Source organism: Triticum urartu, chromosome 6A (genome assembly GCF_056163025.1).
Source record: "Triticum urartu cultivar PI428250 chromosome 6A, HENAU_Tu73, whole genome shotgun sequence".
Classification (NCBI taxonomy): domain Eukaryota; kingdom Viridiplantae; phylum Streptophyta; class Magnoliopsida; order Poales; family Poaceae; genus Triticum; species Triticum urartu.
The window spans coordinates 473,249,450-473,272,699 of record NC_141878.1 but is presented as its reverse complement, the minus strand read 5'-3'; the positions used below and the strand labels follow the sequence as shown (position 1 = coordinate 473,272,699).

Here is a 23,250-nt window from a genome sequence, read left to right as displayed (position 1 = left end):
GAAGACGATCTGTGCACCTTCCCGGGGCTGACGCGTGGGTCCCGTGGAGGCCGGCGGTGCGCGGTGTCCCTGGCGGTCATAGGGGCCTTGTCTCGGCCTGCGTCGTGCGCTCGTGGTGGTAGATAGAGCGGCGATATGACACCCCGCATGCGGTGGCACGCGCGCATCTGGCAAATCTCGCGCCAACACGCAGATCGCGTCACGTGTGCCACCGCCGCTCCGCCGTGGCGGTGCGGGCGCGATTGGCTTGCCCGGCTGCTCTTGCTCCATCTCCGTTCGACACATGCGCATGCGCTCCATGGCAGTTCGTAGGTAGGCCGTAGGCGCCTTCCTCATTGCAAATGTGATTTCCGCTTTCGAGATTCGTTTACGGACATTCGTTCTTTCCGCCTTCCAGGGCCGTTGCGCTGCACTGGAACACTTTCACACTGGGCGACCGAACTCAGCAGTCAGCGCACAGCGCCGCCGACGCCCCCTCGGCTCTTGTACGTAACCCGCAATGGCGAGGCCCTCACGCCAAACCCTGGCCCCGCCGTCCGCGACCTCCCTCCGCCGCCTGTACGGACACTCGAAGCCGCCTCCTCCCCCGGCCTCGGCGTTCCGGAGAGCCGCGGCGGCGCTCCTCCTCGCCGCGGCCGTGGCGCTGCCCTGCGCCGTGCTGTACCGAGCCGTCGTGTCGAATGCGCCTCCGCCGGTGCAGGTCGTGTGGGATCGCTGGCCCTCGAGGGAGTGGGGCCCGCCACGAGCTCCGGTTGTGGTCCCCGAGCCCGAGGAGGACCGCGACCTCGACCCCATTTCCGCCGACGATCTGGTGTGCTTCCGTCTCCCCTCCCCCTTCCCCACCTCCTCCTCGTTGATGTTGCCAGTCTCTCCTCTGCCTTACTTTTCAGTTCTGTAAATTGAATAGTGAAATTACATATTTCAGGTCGCTAGCATTCTGTTATCCGGCCCTCATTTGTTTCCTTTGCTAATACCCCTAATTTTAGCGTTCGGCCTTTAGAATCAACTGATCAAGCAATTGCTCTGTCCTATATATGGGAACAACCAATTTGATTTGGTGGGCATGAACATGATTTTTGATGTTAAAATCTGCAAACCCTTAAGGAGTGAACGAATACACTTATAGCTGCTGATTTGTATGGCATCATGAATATTCTAAGCTTATTTATTAGTTGGATCTGTTCCACTGTGAGAAATAACTAAACATCTCAAATGATTAGCCTTGTGCTTTATAGTGGTATTCAAATGGATTGTACATTTCCTGGTGAAATGTCAACCCTCCTCCTTATTTTAATCATTCCTGTCTTGTTTCGATTGAAATATTTTATTCTTTGGGCTATGTCAGTGATTAGCCTTATGCCTTTCCTTTTTAGCACCACGTCATCAGATGAAATGTGTTTCAGTTTAGCACGCGGTTGATATATGCTACCAAATTGAATTGCTTTCTGAGGCAGAACTTATAAGTTGTTTACTCGGTGTAACAATTAATGTAAAACCATCCTTGTAGGACAGTGAATATCTCAAACTTGAGCAAGTTCTACAAGCGGCTTCTATGGACAATAAGACCATTATATTGACGACGCTTAATGCTGCATGGTCTTCTCCAGGCTCAGTTATAGATCTTTTCATTGATAGCTTCCGGCATGGTGTTAGAACTAGTTCACTACTGAAACACCTTGTGATAATAGCCTTCGACAGGAAAGCATATAGGCGATGTACTGAGATCCATACCTACTGTTATGCTCTTGTAACCGGTAATGTGGACTTTTCTCAAGAGAAGAGGTTTCTGACTGCTGGGTATCTGGAAATGATGTGGACAAGGCTGGATTTCTTGCGCCTAGTTCTTGAAAAAGGTTACAGCTTCATTTTCTCGGTAAATTTCCATGTTTACTTTATTTCCTGCTCTATTGCATTAATATTCTACTTTCATACCAACACAATAAGATGTACCCTTTTCCTAACAATAGCGAACTTGAAAAAGTCAAATCGATAAGCATAAACTGATTTGCTTCTCTTATATGCATTTCAGGATGCAGATATAATGTGGTTTCGCAATCCATTTCCATACTTTTACCCGGATGGAGATCTTCAGGTTGCATGTGATCACTATGTAGGCAATGCAACTGACTTGAGAAACATAGCTAATGGGGGGTTCAACTATGTGAAGTCGAACAATCAAAGCATAGAGTTTTACAAGTTTTGGTATTCTTCACGACTGAGATACCCTGGTTATCATGACCAGGATGTACTTAATTTTATTAAGCATGATCCTTACATTATGGATATTGGATTAACCATTAAGTTTTTAAGTACTACATACTTTGGTGGTATTTGTGAGCCAAGCAAAGATTTAAATGAGGTTTGCACAATGCATGCTAACTGTTGCATTGGATTGCAAAGCAAACTTCATGATTTAAGAATCATCATGGAAGATTGGAGGGATTATATGTCTATGCCACCAAGCTTAAAAACACCTGGGGCATTCTCATGGAGGGTACCACAAAATTGCAGGTATAATGCTACCTTGGAATTAAGTTAGAGATTTTTGTAGATAAAATCAATTATGTACTGTTGTCTAATGTCTAATAATGTTTGGTTCCTTTATGCAGTCTTTCATTGTTAAACCAGTGAGACATGTTTTTGGATGCAAATGGTGTGGTATAGTCAAACATGTCAATTTCTGAGAATTTTGTTGGCAGCTGGAAAGAAAAATGTACTTGAAAGGTTTGTTTACATCATTATTATATCCTCTGTTTTTATCAAGACCAGATTATGATCTTGTATTTACATATGAGTTTGACGATACCCTAGTTGACTCTAGCCTCTGGTGGTCAACAGTTGCTAATGTAGATTCTAAAAAAGAAGAGAAAGACACAATTGGTAGTTTAAGTTTGACATAAGACTTAAGGCTCAAATTTGGATGGTTTTAACCAAAATAACTTGATTACATTACTTATTGGACACTGTCCAGTGGAGTACCGAATAAGATTCTCAGATTCAATTTTACTGTCTTTCAGGAAAAACCAGTGCATGAGGAACTCCACCTTTTGTTTGAGAAAGACCCGGCTTAGCAGATTATATCTTGAGGACTCTGCCAGTTGATGCCTTCATCAGTGTTATGCATCCTCTACTTTGGAAAATAACCAACACGAAGGTGCAAGTTGTTTCTGTTCTCCAGTTTCCATTTGACAGTGGAGCTGCAGCCTTATGTGCATTTTTTTTAATTGCATCAGTTATGTATACGTTCATCTGTTTGATAAGCACTGCGACAGAGACAGTTGTAGAATCAAACTGAGGGACACTAATAGAGGTGATCTGGACACAGGATTGGTAGATAAGTAACTATACTACTTAAATTACCTTAAGTGATGGTTTCCAGAAGCCTGACACATAGTTTCCTTACCTTTTAGTGGAAGCCCTTTTTCTCCTCTTATTGATAGTCTAAAAACTAGCATGATGCAACTTCATAATTGTCGCAATGTTCAAGAATGAACTTTTAGAACGTGACGGTGAATCTTAATTCGTGACTTGTGACATTATCAATAGGGAACATTCCAAGTTCAAGGGTTGAAGGCATCGGCACAGCAAAAGATGAACTGGCTATGACTTCCCAGTGTATCATCCATGACCATGCAGAATGACTGAATGAGGGGTGGAATGGTATTTTCAGTGTTTATAGGATTCCTGTTGTTTCTAATGCATTGAGGCTCACTTGATTCATTTGGTAAAGTGAATGAAAAACACGAGAATATAAATTTCCCTTTGATGGCACTATTCATTCTTTTGATTGATTCAAAGGAATGGAGTAAAGAAATGTAAATGAAACTACAACTATCATCTGATCTCAGATTCAAGTGAAACAACGCAGAATTTCCAGAAAGTGAAACGACGAAGGATTTCCAGAAATGACGTAAATGGCATTCTGTTTTCCCATTGACATTGCTTTGACTTTTATTTCCCTGTGCTTATTCGAGTCATGTGTTTTTTTTGTGAATCATGTAAAAAACTTATGTGCTTTCCTAGGCTCTGGTTTGTACATGTGTTCCTATCATATTCTTGTGTTCTACTACCTCTGTAGTCTGTACACTAATTATAAGACGTTTTTGCAGTTCAATAGTGTACAGAGGGAGTATTTCATATATTACCAAATCCTGTGAATCAAGAGGTTCAATACCGAGGAAGGAACTTCAGTTGATATCCACTAGAAAATCGAAATACCGAGGAAGGATTTTTTTTTTAACAGAACCGAGGAAGGATTTTTTTTTTTAACAGAACCGAGGAAGGAATTTTAGTTGCTATCCACTAGAAAATGGAAACCAATTGTATGTCATGCAAAAGAGAAGTGTTTTAGGCTGCTAGCTATTTTGACCTCATTAATTGTTAAACACAAACCCATTGAGGCAAGGAAATATACAAATTGTAGCTGGTAGAATCATGCAAATTTGAGAAAGTTCAAGTTTAAGTTGTTCGAATGAGAGTTTTCCTTATTGGTAAACTTTGATTTCATTTAGGCAAACAGAACCAGGACTACCAACAACACAGAAACTGTAAAACCGCATGTCCTACAGGAGGTAAATTTGTATTTGTGACTTTTTAAATAGTATATCATTCTTTTTTTAAAATATGATTTCACATTTGGTTTGATCCTATGAATTCAACTCAAGTGCAAAAAAAAATCCATGATTACAAATTCTAAAAGATAATTGCGGATCAACTTTAGATTTAGCAGTCAAAAAATATTGCATGCTAAAAAAATCTATAAAATAGTTGTGGATCAACTTTAGATCTAGAATTAAGAGAAATAGATCTCAAAAATTTACCAAATTATAGGTCAAGCTGAATCAGATTGATGTTTAAAAACCTGAAAATTTCAGATTTTTCTGAAATATAGAGGTAAACATTAAAAACCTAATTTCCAGGGTTTTTTTTATTTTCCTATTCTTTTCACACATTTTCTTCTTTTTTTGTCGAAGTTTATATTTGTTCTAATACTTTGAAGTTTATTATGAGAAGGTTCTATATATTTAAATGTAATCAAGTACTCTCTCCGATTCCAAAAAAAAAGTGTCGCAGTTTACCTTAGTTCAAAACTGCTACACTTTTTTTTTGGATCGGAGGGAGTAAGTTTTATAAGCTCTGAATAATTTTCTTGGATCATGTGTAGTGTAGGATCCTAAATGCATGTTTTTTTCCTACAAAATGCTCAAGCGCTCAACTCTGAATGTACCACGCTTTTTCCGCACATATAATTGTTCAATTTTTATGAAAGTTTATGTGTTCTAATAATATGAAGTTTACTGTAAAAAAAGGACGTGGATTTTTGGCTCTGCGAAGCATATGCTCCCTAATGAATAGTAAACTCAAAATAAATAGTAAATAAAATTTTAAAATTCTGATATTTTTTGTAGATGTACATGTTAGTGTAGCAAGTGTGCTTGACAAGTTTCATGCGATACGGGATAACAGTGCTTTGTCTGTGAACAAAAAAACTAAATTAAGTGTAACATTTGGCGTTCCATTAGTTTTTTTACACAGGTCAAAATGCTTAAGTTTTTCCCCTGAAAATTTGCAGATAGCATTTGGATGTGACAATGAACACTTCTATTTTCTTTTGACATTTGTAAAATCCACTTTTAGCACGTAGGAGCTTGTGCTCCCTAGAGCCAAATTGAATATCCGGTAAAAAATTCTATATTTTGAAATATAAGTTCTGTAATTTTTATAAAGCTCTGAATGATTTTTCTAGGATCACCTGAAGTGAAATGCAGGGTCCAAAATGTATGTTTTTCTCTACAAATGCTCAAGCGGTCAGCCCCAATCATGATCTCGCTATTATGTCAAGCAGGTACAGTCTTGTCGCCATAGACAAATGGATACGGTCCGTGTTCATATCAAATCTTGTCTCTGTAGACTAATGGATTTGGTTATTGCTATGACTATATGACTATGAGGCCTAACGATCAATACCCTATTCTGCTTTTCCTACAACAAGGACAATCCCCTACTCTGATGAATCTTCCGGAGCACGTCGTTGATGGAGGTAACCTGCTACTCATCAGGCGCACACATCTTCCTTTCGCTTGCTCAGATGATGGTGTCCACTTCGAAAACAGTGAGCGAAATCACCACACCACACCACATCATTTCAGTTAGACAGACCTTATCTTATCATGAAACCGGGGTCTTATCCGCGATGCTCTGCTCTGACATGCTCGGAGCTCGTTGGGCTTTCTTTCAGTCGAAATCACACCTTCTGTCCAAAGTTGCACTCATGATCACTTTCTTTCTGACGGTTGCTTTTGCACATGTCTTGGCTCTACATATCCGTGGCCGAAGGACGATGAAACCGTATACCTACCTGAGACTGTTGAATGCCACTGAACTTGATCATCCTTTGTTGGGTGGTAAAAGATCACCGCTGCAGTGGCGGCATCAGGTCCTCAGCGGCATGATACTATGTGCTGAACCTGGGCGGCGACGGTGAGAAAATCCGACGAGCCAAACTGCAGCCCGTGTGCTAATCCGGCCGGCATTGCTTGTGTCTGAAGAGAAACCACGTCTGCAGGTTTGCGCTTGCGAGGTTCTTTTTCCGGGGAGTCTGGTATGAGATCCTGTGCGGTGTGCCTATCATGGCCGTAAGCCAGCGCACCATGCAAAGTTCAGGACGATTGGTCCCTTGGAATAAATCTCGGTGGATATGATATGATACCATGCATGCAATGCAGCAGCATATGTTTTCTTCTTTTCAGCCCGGCTTTACTGAAAACCAGCCAGAGCTACCCGAATGCATATTGTGGCTTTAATCATGGGAATCATAATCCAATTATCCAGGAAGAAAAAGCAGCAGCGATGCATGCACTCTGATGGTAGATCAAAGCCTTTAGTCATTCTCTAATGTCTTTTGAGGGCCGGTCCCTTCGATACTGACTATGACACTGCTCGAGGCAAGGTAGGTGTTCATCGATCCTTTCTTCAAAAGCTGGAGTGGTTGTTGATAACGGTTTTTGGGATGCGATGGCACCTAATTCCTTTGAGGCACGCTTTTTTGCAAGGAGCAAAACTATTTCGAGAAATCCTATAAGCATGCGTGCACCCTTTTCAAACGGCGCTTTTGAAAATTTCAAAAGGACGTACATTTTCGCAAGACATGTGTTCATGTATGTGTGCAATATTCGTTGTTGTTCTTCTCTTTTCTATGCAGATGTACATCCTTGCGCGGTTGCGCCCAAGATATTTCGGTGCCGCAACAGAAACAAAGGCGCGGTGCCTACACTGTTGCTCCCGATCGCTCCGAAATGCAAGCACAAGTGCACCAACAAAGGCTACAGAACGTGCGCGCGGCCTCAGTCCCGAAAGCCAAACATCCGTCACCCAAAGTACATCGCTTTCGTCGTGTCCAGCCCGTGACCCCTCCACGTCGCGCCCGAGCCATGCGATCCGTTGGTTGCGCCCGGGCGGCTGTCTCGACCATGTGATAAGTGCCGCGGAAAAAGGCACTGTAGCCATGTGCCGAACCGAGTGGGTGCGTCGGTTCGCCACTACGGGCTAGCTCCAAAACTGAAAGCGGCAGCTCCCCCGAGCGCCTGCCGGTCTCGGGGCGTCTCCGGCCGTCCGAAGCAAAAAATTCCTTCTCCGCGGCGGCAGAAGCCTCGGCGCCATCTCTGGTTCATGGGCGCCACTTGCGGCAACTGTCTCGCGTCGTCCCGCAGGATGCTGACACTTGTTACCACGCCCTGCGCGTACCTCTTTCGGCTTCGTTTCGACCCGCGCAGCGCAGCGCAGCTCGTATCGTGCGCACATGGAGTGGATACGAGGGCGTGAAAAGAACGGAGGTGAAGGTCTCTGTGCTAGAAACGTGACCACCCAGCGACCTAACGCCAAAAGTCAATAGTACGCAGGGGGGACGTGGAGGCGGGCAGTAGCTGAGTGACAGGTAGCAAACGGCACACCGAAAGTCTGTGCACCACACCGGAGTGCTGCTCGTGCGGCCCCAAACCAGGCCACCTGTCCCCTCCCTAACCCCGTTGCTACGAGATGGGTTTGGTTGCTCGGATAAGTCAAGGTTTTAACATTGTTTTTCTCTGTCTATAATGTAAAGTACGACTGATACAACGACTAATACGTCCGTCAATTGACTGTAGAAGTGGTGTATGACATAATTGAACTCGGAATCTCGAGTGGCATATGGACGGCTTGGTTGGGTGATGCATAGGCCGATGGTTATCCTCCTTTTTTAAAAAATAGGCATTTTTTGAGTTTTTAGTGACATATATTTTAATTTCTTTACATGGATTGTTTACAATTTTAAAAAATACTTCATAATTTGTTCAAGTGCGTGATGCTATGTCTAATTTCCTCTACATGGATTACTACATATACACCTTGTTTCTCTACGACCCTGACATCCTAGTTTCCTTGAGGTCTTGCTCATGTTGACCTAGTAGAAAGATTAAAAAAAGAAGTCACACTTAGATGAGTGACTCTTGTTAAGACATGTGCTAAAAGAGAGCACTACGGTGGCCATATCAAGCCGTGTGGCAACACCGAGTGACGAAGTATTGGAACCCCAAAGGGCAAAGCAGGATCCACTTTCAAGTTCCAACTTCCAAACGAACCGCTCCACTGACCTGCCTACGACCCGCCCGTGCTCATTCTTCGCATTTTCCTCAAGACCAAAAGCCGACGATCGCCTCCCCGCGCCATCTCTATATAAGCCAGCGACCCAGCGCCTCCCATCACACACTTCCTCCACGCTTCCTCCCCCGAGCTACGACGACGACCATCGACTAGCCAGCCAGCTGCTCCTCCGCGCAACCCAGCGGCGAAGCTCGTGAGCTCAGCTCTCTCCCGGTGCCCGGACATGGCGGCGAGAAGGCTCCTCGAGGAGGCGGCGGCGGCCGGCGTGCCGCAGGACTCGCTCAACTCGGACCTGGTCCTCATCCTCGCCGGCCTGCTCTGCGCGCTGGTCTGCGTACTCGGCCTCGGACTCGTGGCGCGGTGCGCGTGCTCCCGCCGCTGGGCCCGCGCCGCGGACGCCGCCCCGCCCGGCGCCAACAGGGGCGTCAAGAAGGAGGTGCTGCGCGCGCTGCCCACCGTCAGGTACGCCGCCGACGGCGGCGAGGCGTCGGAGGCGGACGAGTGCGCCATCTGCCTCGCCGAGTTCGAGGACGGCCAGCACATGCGGGTGCTGCCGCAGTGCAGCCACGCGTTCCACGCGGCCTGCGTCGACGCCTGGCTGCGCTCGCACTCCTCCTGCCCGTCCTGCCGGCGGGTGCTCGTCGCCGAGCTGCCGCGCGGCGAGCGGAGCGGGCGCTGCGGCGCGCGGCCCGGCGGCCTCGACGCGCTCCTCAAGGCGGTGCCGCTGTGCCGCTGACGTCGCTGTAGCTCCGCATTAGTGGCGTGCGCACTCTGGACGAAAGGCCAAGGGAAAAGTGTGTCGAGGGAAATTAGCCGGTGCATAAGCTCACCGGCTAGCTTCTTATTTACCTTTCTCTTGGCTTGGGGGCCTGCTGGGTGTTGATTCTTTCTAGGTGTGGCTACTCTGGAAATGGGAACCATTGAGCATGAAGGCGTGTGTACATACATATTTGATGGGGGGATTTGTGATTGTAACCTATTTGTACATATGTGGAAGTTGCTATAAAAACATGCACTTGGCTTGAACTGGGAATGCGAATTTGGTTGTACTTTCTGGTTGTGTCTCCCGGTTGGAACTAGGGAATTGGCATAAGAATTTGCTAAAGACATGTATACTGAAACGGTCCGTAGTATAACTTTGGCGAAACTCGTGGATGAGCGTGCATGTGCATCACTGGGAGTGTCCTAGTTTTGCATCCAGATTTGTACTACACTGTAAAAAGGTGTTTTCTAATTTTTTTAGTGCTTGGAAATATCTTAAATGATAACTCTTATTCGTAATCCTATCTTTTTGTATATTTATTTTGCACCAAGAAAATCTGAAACAATTTATGCATAGCGCAGTACTCGTGTTGTTGACAGGTAAAGTTTCAAGTTTAAATGTAATTTTGTTTAAGAAGAAAAGAAAAGAATTTTTTTTAAAAGATGGGGGTTTCTCCCAGCCTCAACTTTTATCAAAAGGTGAGGCAATAAACATTCAAACAGTTTCACAATGCTCGGCTACAACTAGAGTACTGCAACAGACAAATTACAAACGCAAAGTGCCAACATAGCAACGGTCACACATAACACATCATCCACAACCTATGAATGCAACCTAGATAGCAAACAAAGGATCAACACTATCACATCCTAGCAGATTTTACGCAAACCAGTTGGTGTTGAGGCGAACAATGTACTTCTGTTGATCATCCGTGGCATCCAATGGCAGGGTTAGGTCCAAGAGATCCTGAACGACTCCTCCTGGTGATGATTGAGAATCAAAAGACATCGCACGAGAAGGGCAGACTGAGCATCATCGCATATAATCTTTCATTGATGAAGACATGTGCTCAGCTTGTTCAGAATGCAACTTGGATCCCGACATGGCCTTGAAAGGCGTATTCATTTCATACATTCCATAAGCTTCACAAGGTAACAATATTAATCACAACTGCGGATTTCTTCCAATGAGAAGATAATTCATCAAATGAATCAGGATATGGAATGTTAAGAGAACTAGCAATTAGATGCCAAGTATGAGACACCGCTATACAACCAAGGAACATATGTTGAGTACTTTCCAGCTCATTGCAAAAAACACAAGTTAAATCTTCCTCGATACAACGTTTAGCTAGATTATCCTGGGTGAGGGCCTTGTTATTAATAATCAACCATAGTAACACATGGATTCTAGGGGGCATCAATTTTCCTTATGGAATCCCCAAGGCTATACTCAATCCCACCAAAGTTAATCAGGTTGTAAAAATATTTAACGGAATAGATGTCAGAAGTCTCAAGCATACACACAGGAGTGTCACTGTCAGAAGATAGCCTAACGTCTTGCATAACATACACTAATTCCGCCCCAGAAAGGAAAAGTCTATTATCAACACATCTTCTAAAATTAAGAATCAGATTAGAACCATCCCACACCTGGGCAATTAAGAAATTTTGTTGTTAAAAATGGAAAACAATCACAGAATCTAGAGGCTTCTCTCTTGAACACATAACATACGATGATTGAACAAATTACTGTTGGGTAATTGATAGAAAAGCGCATAGTTATGACAATATTCAAGGCAATGATCATGTATATAGGCATCACGTCCGAGACAAGTAAACAGACTCCTGCTTGCATCTACTACTATTACTCCACCAATCGACTGCTATCCAGCATGCATCTATGGTATTAAGTTCATAAAATAGAGTAACGCCTTAAGTAAGATGACATGATGTAGACAAAGTAAACTCAACTAATATGAATAAACCCTATTATTTTATTCTTAATGGCAACAATACAAATACGTGACCTAGCCCTTTCTGTCACTTGGATATATACCACCGCAAGATTGAACCCATTACAAAGCACCTCTCCCACTGAAGATAAATCAATCTAGTTGGCCAAACCAAACGGATAGATCGGACAGAAATACAAAGCTATAAAAACCATGCATAAAAAAATTCAGAAAATACTCAATTACTTCTCATGAATATTCAGATAAAAAACCCACAATTCAACGGATCCCAACAATCACACCGCAAATGAAGATTACATCGGATAGAACTCCAAGAACACCGATGAGAACATTGTATTGAAGATCAAAGAGAGAGAAGTAGTCATCTAGCTGTTGGGAAACGTAGCATGCAATTTCAAAAATTTCCTATTCTCACGCAAGATCTATCTAGGAGATGCATAGCAACGAGAGGGGGAGAGTGTGTCCATGTACCCTCGTAGACCGAAAGCGGAAGAGTTTGAGAACACGGTTGATGTAGTCGAACTTCTTCTCGTTCTGACCGATCAAGCACCGAATGTACGGCACCTCTGAGTTCTGCACACATTCAGCTTGATGACGTGCCTCGAACTCTTGATCCAGCAAAGTGTCGAGGGAGAGTTTCGTCAGCACAACGGCACGGTGACGGTGATGGTGAAGTGATTCGCGCAGGGCTTCGTCTAAGCACTACGTGAATATGACCGGAGGCGTAAACTGTGGAGGGGGGGGGCGCCGGACACGGCTAACAATGTTTGTTGTGTGTTCTAGCGATGCCCCCCTCATATATATAGGTTGGAGGGGAGGAGAGGAGCCAAGGGGCCCCAAGTAGGAGGAATCCTACTTGGGCACCTCCCAATTCGGCCTCCCCCCTTTCCTATTTCTATTCGAAGTAGGAAGGGAAGAGGGGGAAAGGGGAATCCTATTCCCTTTTTTCCTTTCCTCCTTCCCCTTTCCTTCTACAATTTGGCCAGCCCATATTTGGGGGGGGGGCACCAGCCCCTTTGTGGCTGGTGTGTTTCCCCTCTTGGCCCATAAGGCCCATATAGTTTGCCGGGGGTAGCCCGGAACCCCTTCCGGTGACCTGATACGTACCCAGTACCCTCGGAACACTTCCGGTGTCCAAATACTATTGTCCTATATATGAATATTTACCTATCGACCATTTAGAGACTCCTCGTCATGTCCGTGATCTCATCCGGGACTCCAAACAACATTCGATCACCAAATCACATAACTCATATAATACAAAATCGTCATCGAACGTTAAACGTGCGGACCCTATGGGTTCGAGAACTATGTAGACATGACTAAGACACCTCTGCAGTCAATTACCAATAGCGGAACCTGGATGCTCATATTGGTTCCCACATATTCTACGAAGATCTTTATCGGTCACACTGTAATGACAACATACGTTATTCCCTTTGTCGTCGGTATGTTACTTGCCCGAGATTCGATTGTCGGTATCTTCATACCTAGTTCAATCTCATCACCGGCAAGTCTCTTTATTCATTCCATAATGCATCATCCCGTAACTAACTCATTAGTCACATTGCTTGCAAGGCTTATCATGATGTGCATTACCGAGAGGTCCCAGAGATACATCTCTGATACTCGGAGTGACAAATCCTAATCTCGATCTATGCCAACCCAACAATCACCTTCGGAGATACCTGTAGAGCATCTTTATGATCACCCAGTTACGTTGTGACATTTGATTGCACACAAGGTATTCCTCCGATGTTCGGGAGTTGCATAATCTCATAGTCAAAGAAATATGTATAAGTCATAAAGAAAGCAAGAGCAATAAAATTTAATGATCATTATGCTGAGCTAATGAATGGGTCTTGTCCATCACATCATTATCCTAATGATGTGATCCTGTTCATCAAAGGACAACACATGTCTATGGTTAGGAAACTTAACCATCTTTGATTAACGAGCTAGTCTAGTAGAGGCTTACTAGGGACACAGTGTTTTGTGTATGTATCCACACATGTATCAAGTTTCCGGTTAATACAATTCTAGCATGAGTAATAAATATTTATCATGATATAAGGAAATATAAAATAACAACTTTATTATTGCCTCTAGGGCATATTTCCTTCAGTCTCCCACTTGCACTAGAGTCAATAATCTAGTTCACATCACCATGTGATTTAACACTAATAGTTCACATCTTTATGTGATTAACACCCATAGTTCACATCGCCATGTGACCAACACCCAATGGGTTTACTAGAGTCAATAATCTAGTTCACATTGCTATGTGATTAATGAAGGAAATATGCCCTAGAGGCAATAATAAAGTTGTTATTTATATTTCCTTATATCATGATAAATGTTTATTATTCATGCTAGGATTGTATTAACCGGAAACTTAGTACATGTGTGAATACATAGACAGACAGAGTGTCCCTAGTATGCCTCTACTTGACTAGCTCGTTAATCAAAGATGGTTAAGTTTCCTAGACATGGACATGTGTTGTCATTTGATGAACGGGATCACATCATTAGAGAATGATGTGATGGAGAAGACCCATCCGTTAGCTTAGCATAATGATCGTTCAGTTTTATTGCTACTGCTTTTTTCATAACTTATACATGTTCCTTTGACTATGAGATTACGCAACTCCTGAATACCGGAGGAACACCTTGTGTGCTATCAAACGTCACAACGTAACCGGGTGATTATAAATATGCTCTACAGGTGTCTCCGATGGTGTTTGTTGAGTTGGCATAGATCGAGATTAGGATTTGTCACTCCATGTATCAGAGAGGTATCTCTGGGCCCTCTCGGTAATACACATCACTATAAGCCTTGCGAGCAATGTGACTAATGAGTTAGTTACGGGATGTTGCATTACGGAACGAGTAAAGAGACTTGTCGGTACCAAGATTGAACTAGGTATTGAGATACCGACGATCGAATCTCGGGCAAGTAACATACCGATGACAAAGGGAACAACGTATGTTGTTATGCGGTTTGACCGATAAAGATCTTCGTAGAATATGTAGGAGCCAATATGAGCATCCAAGTTCCTCTATTGGTTATTGACCGGAGATGTGTCTCGGTCATGTCTACATAGTTCTCGAACCCGCAGGGTCCGCATGCTTAACGTTCTGTGACGATTTGTATTATGAGTTATGTGATTTGATGATGGAAGTTTGTTCGGAGTCCCGGATGAGATCGGGGACATGACGAGGAGTCTCGAAATGGTCGAGACGTAAAGATCGATATATTGGAAGGCTATCTTCGGACATCGGAAAGGTTCTGAGTGATCCGGGTATTTTTTGGAGTACCGGAAAGTTACGAGAATTCGTATTGGGCCTTAATGGGCCATACGGGAAAGGAGAGAAAGGCCTCAAGGGTGGCCACGCCCCTTCCCCATGGACTGGTCCGAATTGGACTAGGGAAAGGGGGCGCCCCCTTCCTTCCTTCTCCTTCTCCCTTCCCTTTTTCCTATTCCATGTAGGAGGTGGAATCCTACTAGGACTAGGGAGTCCTAGTAGGACTCCACACTTTAGGGCGCGCCCTATGAGGGTTGGCCTCCTACTCCCTTCATCCTTTAAATACGTGACCAGGGGGCACCCCATAGACACACAAGTTGATCATTGATCTCTTAGCCGTGTGCGGTGCCCCCCTCCACCATAATCCACCTCGGTCATATCGTAGCGGTGCTTAGGCGAAGCCCTGTTCCGGTAGCATCATCGTCGTTGTCATCACGCCATCGTGTTGACAAATCTCTCCCTCGACACTCTACTGGATCGTGAGTTCGTGGGACGTCACTGAGTCGAACGTGTGTAGATCGCGGAGGTGCTGTACTTTCTGTACTAGGATTGATCGATCGTGAAGGCGTATGACTACATCAACCATGTTGTCATAACGCTTCTGCTTACGATCTACGAGGGTATGTGGACAACACTCTTCCACTCTCGTTACTATGCATCACCATGATCTTGCGTGTGCGTAGTAATTTTTTTGAAATTACTGCGTTCCCCAACAGTGGCATCCGAGCCAGGTCTATGCGTAGATGTTATATGCATGAGTAGAACACAAAGGAGTTGTGGGCGTGGGTATATACATATTGCTTGCCATCACTAGTTGATTCTGGATTCAACGGTATTGTTGGATGAAGCGGCTCAGACTGACATTACGCGTATGCTTACGCGAGACTGGTTCTACCGACGTGCTTCGTACACTGGTGGCTAGTGGGTGTCTGTTTATCCAACTTTAGTTGAATCGGATTCAATGAACAGGGTTCTTTCTGAAGATCAAAAAGCAATCACTATACCGCGTTGTGGTTTTTTGATGCGTAGGTAAGAACGGTTCTTGCTCAGCCCGTAGCAGCCACGTAAAACTTGCAACAACAAAGTAGAGGACGTCTAACTTGTTTTTGCAGGGCATGTTGTGATGTGATATGGTCAAGACGTGATGAGATATAAATTGTTGTATGAGATGATCATGTTTTGTTAAAGTTATTGGCAACCGGCAGGAGCCTTATGGTTGTCTCTTTATTGCATAAGATGCAAGCGCCATATAATTGCTTTACTTTATCGCTATGCGATAGCAATAGTTGGTGAGACGACCATGTGACTACACATTGATAGAGATCAAGATGATGGAGATCATGGTGTCATACCGGTGACGATAGAGATCATGACGGTGTATTGGAGATGGAGATCAAAGGCACAAGATGATGATGGCCATATCATGTCACATATTTTGATTGCATGTGATGTTTATCCTTTATGTATCTTATTTTGCTTAGTTCGGCGGTAGCATTATAAGATGATCTCTCACTAAATTTCAAGGTATAAGTGTTCTCCCTGAGCATGCACCGTTGTGACAGTTCGTCATGCCGAGACACCATGTGATGATCGGGTGTGATAAGCTCTACGTTCACATACAATGGGTGCAAGCCAGTTTTGCACATGCGGAATACTCAGGTTAAACTTGACGAGCCTAGCATATGTAGATATGGCCTCGAAACACTGGAGACCGAAAGGTCGAGCGTGAATCATATAGTAGATATGATCAACATAGTGATGTTCACCATTGAAAACTACTCCATCTCACGTGATGATCGGACATGGTTTAGTTGATTTGGATCACGTGATCTTTTGGATGACTAGAGGGATGTCTATCTAAGTGGGAGTTATTAAGTGATATGATTAATTGAACTTTAATTTATCATGAACTTAGTCATGATTGTATTTGCATAACTATGTTGTAGATCAATAGCTCGCGATGTAGTTCCCCTTTTATTTTTGATATGTTCCTAGAGAAAAACTATGTTGAAAGATGATAGTAGCAATGATGCGGACTAGGTCCGTGATCTGAGGATTATCCTCATTGCTGCACAAAATAATTATGTCCTTGATGCACCGCTAGGTGACGGACCTATTGCAGGAGCAGATACAGACTTTATGAACATTTGGTAAAGCTCGGTATGATGACTACTTGATAGTTTAGTGCACCATGCTTTACGGCTTAGAACCGGGACTTCAAAAATGTTTTGAACGCCACAGAGCATATAAGATGTTATAATAGTTGAAATTGGTATTTCATACTCATGCCCGTGTCAAGAGGTAGAAGACCTCTGACAGTACTTTGCCTACAAGATGGAGGAGAATAGCTCAACTAGTGAGCATGTGCTCAATTATCTGGGTACTACAATTGCTTGAATCAAGTGGGAGTTGATCTTCCAGATAAGATAGTAATTGACAAAGTTCTCTAGTCACTATCACCAAGTTACTAGAACTTAGTGATGAACTATAATATGCAAGGGATAACGAAAGTAATTCCCAAGCTCTTCACGATGCTGAAATCGGCGAAGGTAGAAATCAAGAAATAGCATCAAGTGTTGATGGTTAACCAGACCACTAGTTTCAAGAAAAAGGGCAAAGGGAAAGAAAGAGGAACTTCAAAGAAGAATAGCAAGCAAGTTGCTGCTCCCATGAAGAAGCTCAAAGCTAGACCCAAGCCTGGAATTGAGTGCTTCTACCGCAAAGGAAATGGTCACTGGAAGTGGAACTGCCCTAGATACTTGGCGGATAAGAAGGATGGCAAAGTGAACAAAAGTATATATTTGATATACATGTTATTGATGTGTACTTTACTAGTGTTTTTAACAACACCTTAGTATTTGATACTGGTTCAGTTACTAAGAGTAGTAACTCGAAACGGGAGTTGCAAAATAAACAGATACTAGTTAAGGGTGAGGTGATGATGTGAGTTGGAAGTGATTCCAAGGTTGATAAGATCACCATCGCACACTCCCTTTATCTTCGGGATTAGTGTTGAACCTAAAATAAATGTTATTTGGTGTTTGCGTAGAGCATAATATGATTGGATCATGTTTATTGCAATACGATTATTCATTTAAGTCAAGGATAATTGTTATTCTGTTTACATGGATAAAACCTTCTGAGGTCATACACCCAAGGTGAATGGTTTATTGAATCTCGATCGTAGTAATACGCATATTCATAATATTGAAGCCAAAAGATGCAAAGTTAATAATGATAGTGCAACTTATATGTGGTACTACCGTTTAGGTCATATTGGTGTGAAGCGCAGGAAGAAACTCCATGCGGATGGGCTTTCGGAATCACTTGATTATGAATCATTTGATGCTTGCGAACCATGCCTTGTGGGCAAGATTACTAAAACTCCGTTCTCCGGAACAATGGAGCAAGCAGTTGACTTATTGGAAATAATACATACTAAAGTATGCAATCCGATGAGTGTTGAGGCTCGCAGCGGGTATCATTATTTTCTGATCTTCACAGATGATTGAGCAAATATGGATATATCTACTTGATGAAACATAAGTCTGAAACATTTGAAAAGTTCAAAGAATTTCAGAGTGAAGTGGAAAATCATCGTAACAAGAAAATAAAGTTTCCGCGATCTGATCATGGAGGAGAATATTTGAGTTACGAGTTTGGTATTCATTTGAAACAATGCGGAATAGTTTCGCAACTAACGCCACCTGGAACACCACAGCGTAATGGCGTGTCCGAATGTCATAACCGTACTTTATTAGATATGGTGCAATCTATGATGTCTCTTACCGATTTATCACTATTGTTTTGGGGTTATGCATTCGAGACAGCTGTATTCACATTAAATAGGGAACCATCTAAATCCGTTGAGACGACACCATATGAACTCTGGTTTAGCAAGAAACCTAAGCTGTCGTTTCTTAAAGTTTGGGGCTATGATGCTTATGTAAAAAAGTTTCAACCTGATAAGCTCGAACCCAAATCAGAGAAAAGCGTCTTCATAGGATACCCAAAGGAAACTGTTGGGTACACCTTCTATCACAGATCCGAAGGCAATATATTCGTTGCTAAGAATGGATCCTTTCTAGAGAAGAAGTTTCTCTCAAAAGAAGTGATTGGAAGGAATGTAAAACTTGATGAGTTAATTGTACCTTCTACCGAATTGGAAAGTAGTTCATCACAGAAATCAGTTCTAGTGATTCCTACACTAATTAGTGAGGAAGTTAATGATGATGATCATGAAACTTCAGAACAAGTTACTACCGAACCTCGTAGGTCAACCAGAATACGTTCTGCACTAGAGTGGTACGGTAATACTGTTCTGGAGGTCATGTTACTTGACCATGACGAACCTACGAACTATGAGGAAGCGATGATGAGCCCAGATTCCACGAAATGGCTTGAAGCCATGAAATCTGAGATGAGATCCATGTATTAGAACAAAGTATGGACTTTGATTGACTTGCCCGTTGATTGGTGAGCCATTAAGAATAAATGAATTTTCAAGAGGAAGACAGACACTAATAGTAGTGTTACTATCTACAAAGCTCGAATTATCGCAAAAGGTTTTCGACAAGTTCAAGATGTTGACTACCATGAGATTTTGTCACTCGTAGCGATGCTTAAGTCTGTTCGAATCATGTTAGCAATTGCCACATTTTATGAAATCTGGCAAATGGATGTCAAAACTACATTCCTTAATGGATTTCTTAAAGAAGAGTTGTATATGATGCAACAAGAAGGTTTTGTCAATCCTAAAGGTGTTAACAAAGTGTGCAAGCTCCAGCGATCCATCTATGGACTAGTGCAAGCATCTCGGAGTTGGAATATATACTTTGATAAAGTGATCAAAGCATATGGTTTTATACAGACTTGCGATGAAGCCTGTATTTACAAGAAAGTGAGTGGGAGCACTACAACATTTCTGATAAGTATATGTGAATGACATATTGTTGATCGGAAATAATGTAGAATTTTCTGGAAAGCATAAAGGAGTGTTTGAAAAGAGTTTTTCAAAGAAAGACCTCGATGAAGCTACTTACATATTGAGCATCAAGATCTATAGAGATAGATCAAGACGCTTGATATATTTTCAATGAGTACATACATTGACAAGATTTTGAAGTAGTTCAAAATGGAAAAGTCAAAGGAGTTCTTGCCTGTGTTGTAAGGTGTGAAGTTGAGTAAAGACTCAAAACCCGACCACGACAGAAAATAGAAAGAGAATGAAAAGTCATTCCATATGCCTCAGTCATAGGTTTTATAAAGTATGCTATGCTGTGTACCAGACCTATTGTGTACCTTACCATAAGTTTGGTAAGAGGGTACAATAGTGATCCAGGAGTGGATCACTGGACAACGGTCAAAAATATCCTTAGTGGAATAAGGAAATGTTTATCGGTTATGGAGGTGACAAAGAGTTCATCATAAAGAGTTACGTCGATGCAAGCTTTGACACCAATCTGGATGACTCTAAGTCTTGATCTAGATACATATCGAAAGTGGGAGAAATTAGCTAGAGTAGCTCCATGCAAAGCATTGTAGACATAGAAAATTTACAAAATACATACAGCTCTGAATGTGGCAGACCCGTTGACTAAATTTCTCTCACAAGCAAAACATGATCACTGTTTGGGTGTTAATCACATAGCGATGTGAACTAGATTATTGACTGTAGTAAACCCTTTGGGTGTTAGTCACATGGAGATGTGAACTAATCACATAAAGATGTGAACTGTTGGTGTTAAATCACATGACAATGTGAACTAGATTATTGACTATAGTGCAAGTGGGAGACTGAAGGAAATATGCCCTAGAGGCAATAATAAAGTTGTTATTTATATTTCCTTATATCATGATAAATGTTTCTTATTCATGCTAGGATTGTATTAACCGGAAACTTAGTACATGTGTGAATACATAGACAAACAGAGTGTCCCTAGTATGCCTCTACTTGACTAGCTCGTTAATCAAAGATGGTTAAGTTTCCTAGCCATGGATATGTGTTGTCATTTGATGAACGGGATCACATCATTAGAGAATGATGTGATGGACAAGACCCATCTGTTAGCTTAGCATAATAATCGTTCAATTTTATTGCTACTGCTTTCTTCATAACTTATACATGTTCCTCTGACTATGAGATTATGAAACTCCCGAATACCGAAGGAACACCTTGTGTGCTATCAAACGTCACAACATAACTGGGTGATTATAAAGATGCTCTACAGGTGTCTCCGATGGTGTTTGTTGAGTTGGCATAGATCGAGATTAGGATTTGTCACTCCATGTATCGGAGAGGTATGTTTGGGCCCTCTCGGTAATAGACATCACTATAAGCCTTGCAAGCAATGTGACTAATGAGTTAGTTACGAGATGTTGCATTACGGAATGAGTAAACAGACTTGCCGGTAACGAGATTGAACTAGGTATTGAGATACTGATGATCGAATCTCGGGCAAGTAACATACCGATGACAAAGGGAACAACGTATGTTGTTATGCGGTTTGACCGATAAAGATCTTCGTAGAATATGTAGGAGCCAATATGAGCATCCAGGTTCCGCTATTGGTTATTTACCGGAGATGTGTCTTGTTCATGTCTAAGTTCTCGAACCCGTAGGTCCGCACGCTTAACGTTCTGTGACGATTTGTATTATGAGTTATGTGATTTTATGATGGAAGTTTGTTCGGAGTCCCGGATGAGATCGGGGACATGACGAGGAGTCTTGAAATGGTCGAGACGTAAAGATCGATATATTGGAAGGCTATATTCAAGCATCGGAAAGGTTCCGAGTGATTCGGGTATTTTTCGGAGTACCAGAGAGTTACGGGAATTCGTATTGGGCCTTAATGGGCCATACGGGAAAGGAGAGAAAGGACTCAAGGGTGGCCGCACCCCTTCCCCATGGACTGGTCCGAATTGGACTAGGGAAAGGGGGCGCCCCCTTCCTTCCTTCTCCTTCTCCCTTCCCTTTTTCCTATTCCATGTAGGAGGTGGAATCCTACTAGGACTTGGCAGTCCTAGTAGGACTCCACACTTTAGGGCGCGCCCTATGAGGGCCGGCCTCCTCCTCCCTCCATTGTTTATATACGTGGCCAGGGGGCACCCCATAGACACACAAGTTTATCATTGATCTCTTAGCCGTGTGCGGTGCCCCCCTCCACCATAATCCACCTCGGTCATAACGTAGCGGTGCTTAGGTGAAGCCCTGTTCTGGTAGCATCATCATCGTCGTCATCACGCCGTCATGTTGACGAAGCTCTCCCTCGACACTCTACTGGATCGTGAGTTCGTGGGACGTCACCGAGCCGAATGTGTGCATATCGCGGAGGTGCCCTACTTTCGGTACTAGGATCGGTCGATCGTGAAGACGTATGACTACATGAACCGCGTTGTCATAACGCTTCCGCTTACGGTCTACGAGGGTACGTGGACAACACTCTTCCCCTCTCGTTTCTATGTATCACCATGATCTTGCGTGTGCGTAGGATTTTTTTTGAAATTACTGCGTTCCCCAACAATTAACACCCAAAGAGTATGAAGGTGTGATCATGTTTTTCTTTGTGAGAGAAGTTTAGTCAGCGGATCTGCCACATTCAGATCCGTATGTATTTTTGCAATTTTTCTATGTCTACAATGCTCTGCACGGAGCTACTCTAGCTAATTGCTCCCACTTTCAATACGTATCCAGATTGAGACTCAGTGTCATCTGGATCGGTGTAAAATCTTGCATCACCGTAACACTTTACGACAAACTCTTTATCACCTCCATAACCGAGAAATATTTCCTTAGTCCTCTAAGGATAATTTTGACTGCTGTATAGTCATCTACTCCTGGATCACTATTGGTACCTCCCTGCCAGACCTATGGCAAGACACACAATAGGTTTGGTACACAACATATCATACTTTATAGAACCTATGACTGAAGCATAGGGAATGACTTTCATTCTCTCTCTATATTCTGCTATGGTCGGGTTTTGAGTCTTACTCAACTTCACACCTTGTAACACAGGTAAGAACCCTTTCTTTGACTGGTCCATTTTGAACTCCTTCAAAATCTTGTCAAGGTATGCGCTTTGTGAAAGTCCTATCAAGCGTCTTGATCTATTTCTATAGATCTTGATGCTCAATACATAAGTAGCTTCACCGAGGTCTTTTATTGAAATAATCTTATTCAAGTATCCTTTTGTGCTATCCAGAAATTCTATATCATTCCTGATCAACAATATGTCATACACATATAATATCAGAAATACTACAGAGCTCCCACTCACTTTCTTGTAAATACAAGCTTCACCATAAGTCTGTATAAAACCATATGCTTTGATCACCTTATCAAAGCGTATATTCCAACTCCGAGATGCTTGCACCAGTCCATAGATGGATTGCTGGATCTTGCACACTTTGTTAGCACCTTTAGGATCGACAAAGCCTTCTGGTTGCATCATATATAACTCTTCTTTAAGAAATCCATTAAGGAATGAAGTTTTGACATCCATTTGCAAGATTTCATAAAATATGGCAATTGCTAACATGATTCAGACAGACTTAAGCATCGCTACGA

The 23,250-nt window shown here is 42.9% G+C and overlaps 2 protein-coding genes across 8 annotated transcripts; both read left to right on the top strand.

Moving 5' to 3' along the window:
- Positions 1 to 23: 23 nt before the first annotated feature.
- Positions 24 to 6,998, top strand: LOC125514163 (uncharacterized protein At4g15970). 7 transcript variants are annotated; one of them, XM_087528365.1, is made up of 9 exons: positions 24 to 312; positions 398 to 811; positions 1,513 to 1,873; positions 2,030 to 2,511; positions 2,610 to 2,724; positions 3,018 to 3,154; positions 3,547 to 3,660; positions 4,110 to 5,845; positions 5,993 to 6,998. In XM_087528365.1, exons 1-5 carry the CDS (start codon positions 284 to 286, stop codon positions 2,629 to 2,631), a joined length of 1,308 nt encoding a protein of 435 aa, XP_087384491.1. In that variant the 5' UTR covers positions 24 to 283; the 3' UTR covers positions 2,632 to 2,724; positions 3,018 to 3,154; positions 3,547 to 3,660; positions 4,110 to 5,845; positions 5,993 to 6,998. The 7 variants fall into 7 exon arrangements, with proteins under 7 accessions (XP_087384491.1, XP_087384492.1, XP_087384490.1 ...); XM_087528366.1 differs by lacking the exon at positions 3,547 to 3,660; XM_087528364.1 differs by lacking the exons at positions 4,110 to 5,845; positions 5,993 to 6,998 and having other exon boundaries at positions 3,547 to 3,870.
- A 1,545-nt stretch (positions 6,999 to 8,543) lies between these two features.
- LOC125512352 (RING-H2 finger protein ATL8) lies at positions 8,544 to 9,663 on the top strand. The gene has a single exon (XM_048677442.2). It carries the CDS (start codon positions 8,861 to 8,863, stop codon positions 9,371 to 9,373), a length of 513 nt encoding a protein of 170 aa, XP_048533399.1. The 5' UTR covers positions 8,544 to 8,860; the 3' UTR covers positions 9,374 to 9,663.
- The last annotated feature ends 13,587 nt before the right edge of the window (positions 9,664 to 23,250 follow it).

Coding starts and splice junctions, on each gene's coding strand:
- LOC125512352 (XM_048677442.2), top strand. CDS start 8,861: ATGGCGGCGAGAAGGCTCCTCGAGGAGGCGGCGGCGGCCGGCGTGCCG.
- LOC125514163 (XM_087528366.1), top strand. CDS start 284: ATGCGCATGCGCTCCATGGCAGTTCGTAG. Junction 313..397: donor CGCTCCATGGCAGTTCGTAG/GTAGGCCGTAGG, acceptor TCCGCCTTCCAG/GGCCGTTGCGCTGCACTGGA. Junction 1,874..2,029: donor GTTACAGCTTCATTTTCTCG/GTAAATTTCCAT, acceptor TATGCATTTCAG/GATGCAGATATAATGTGGTT.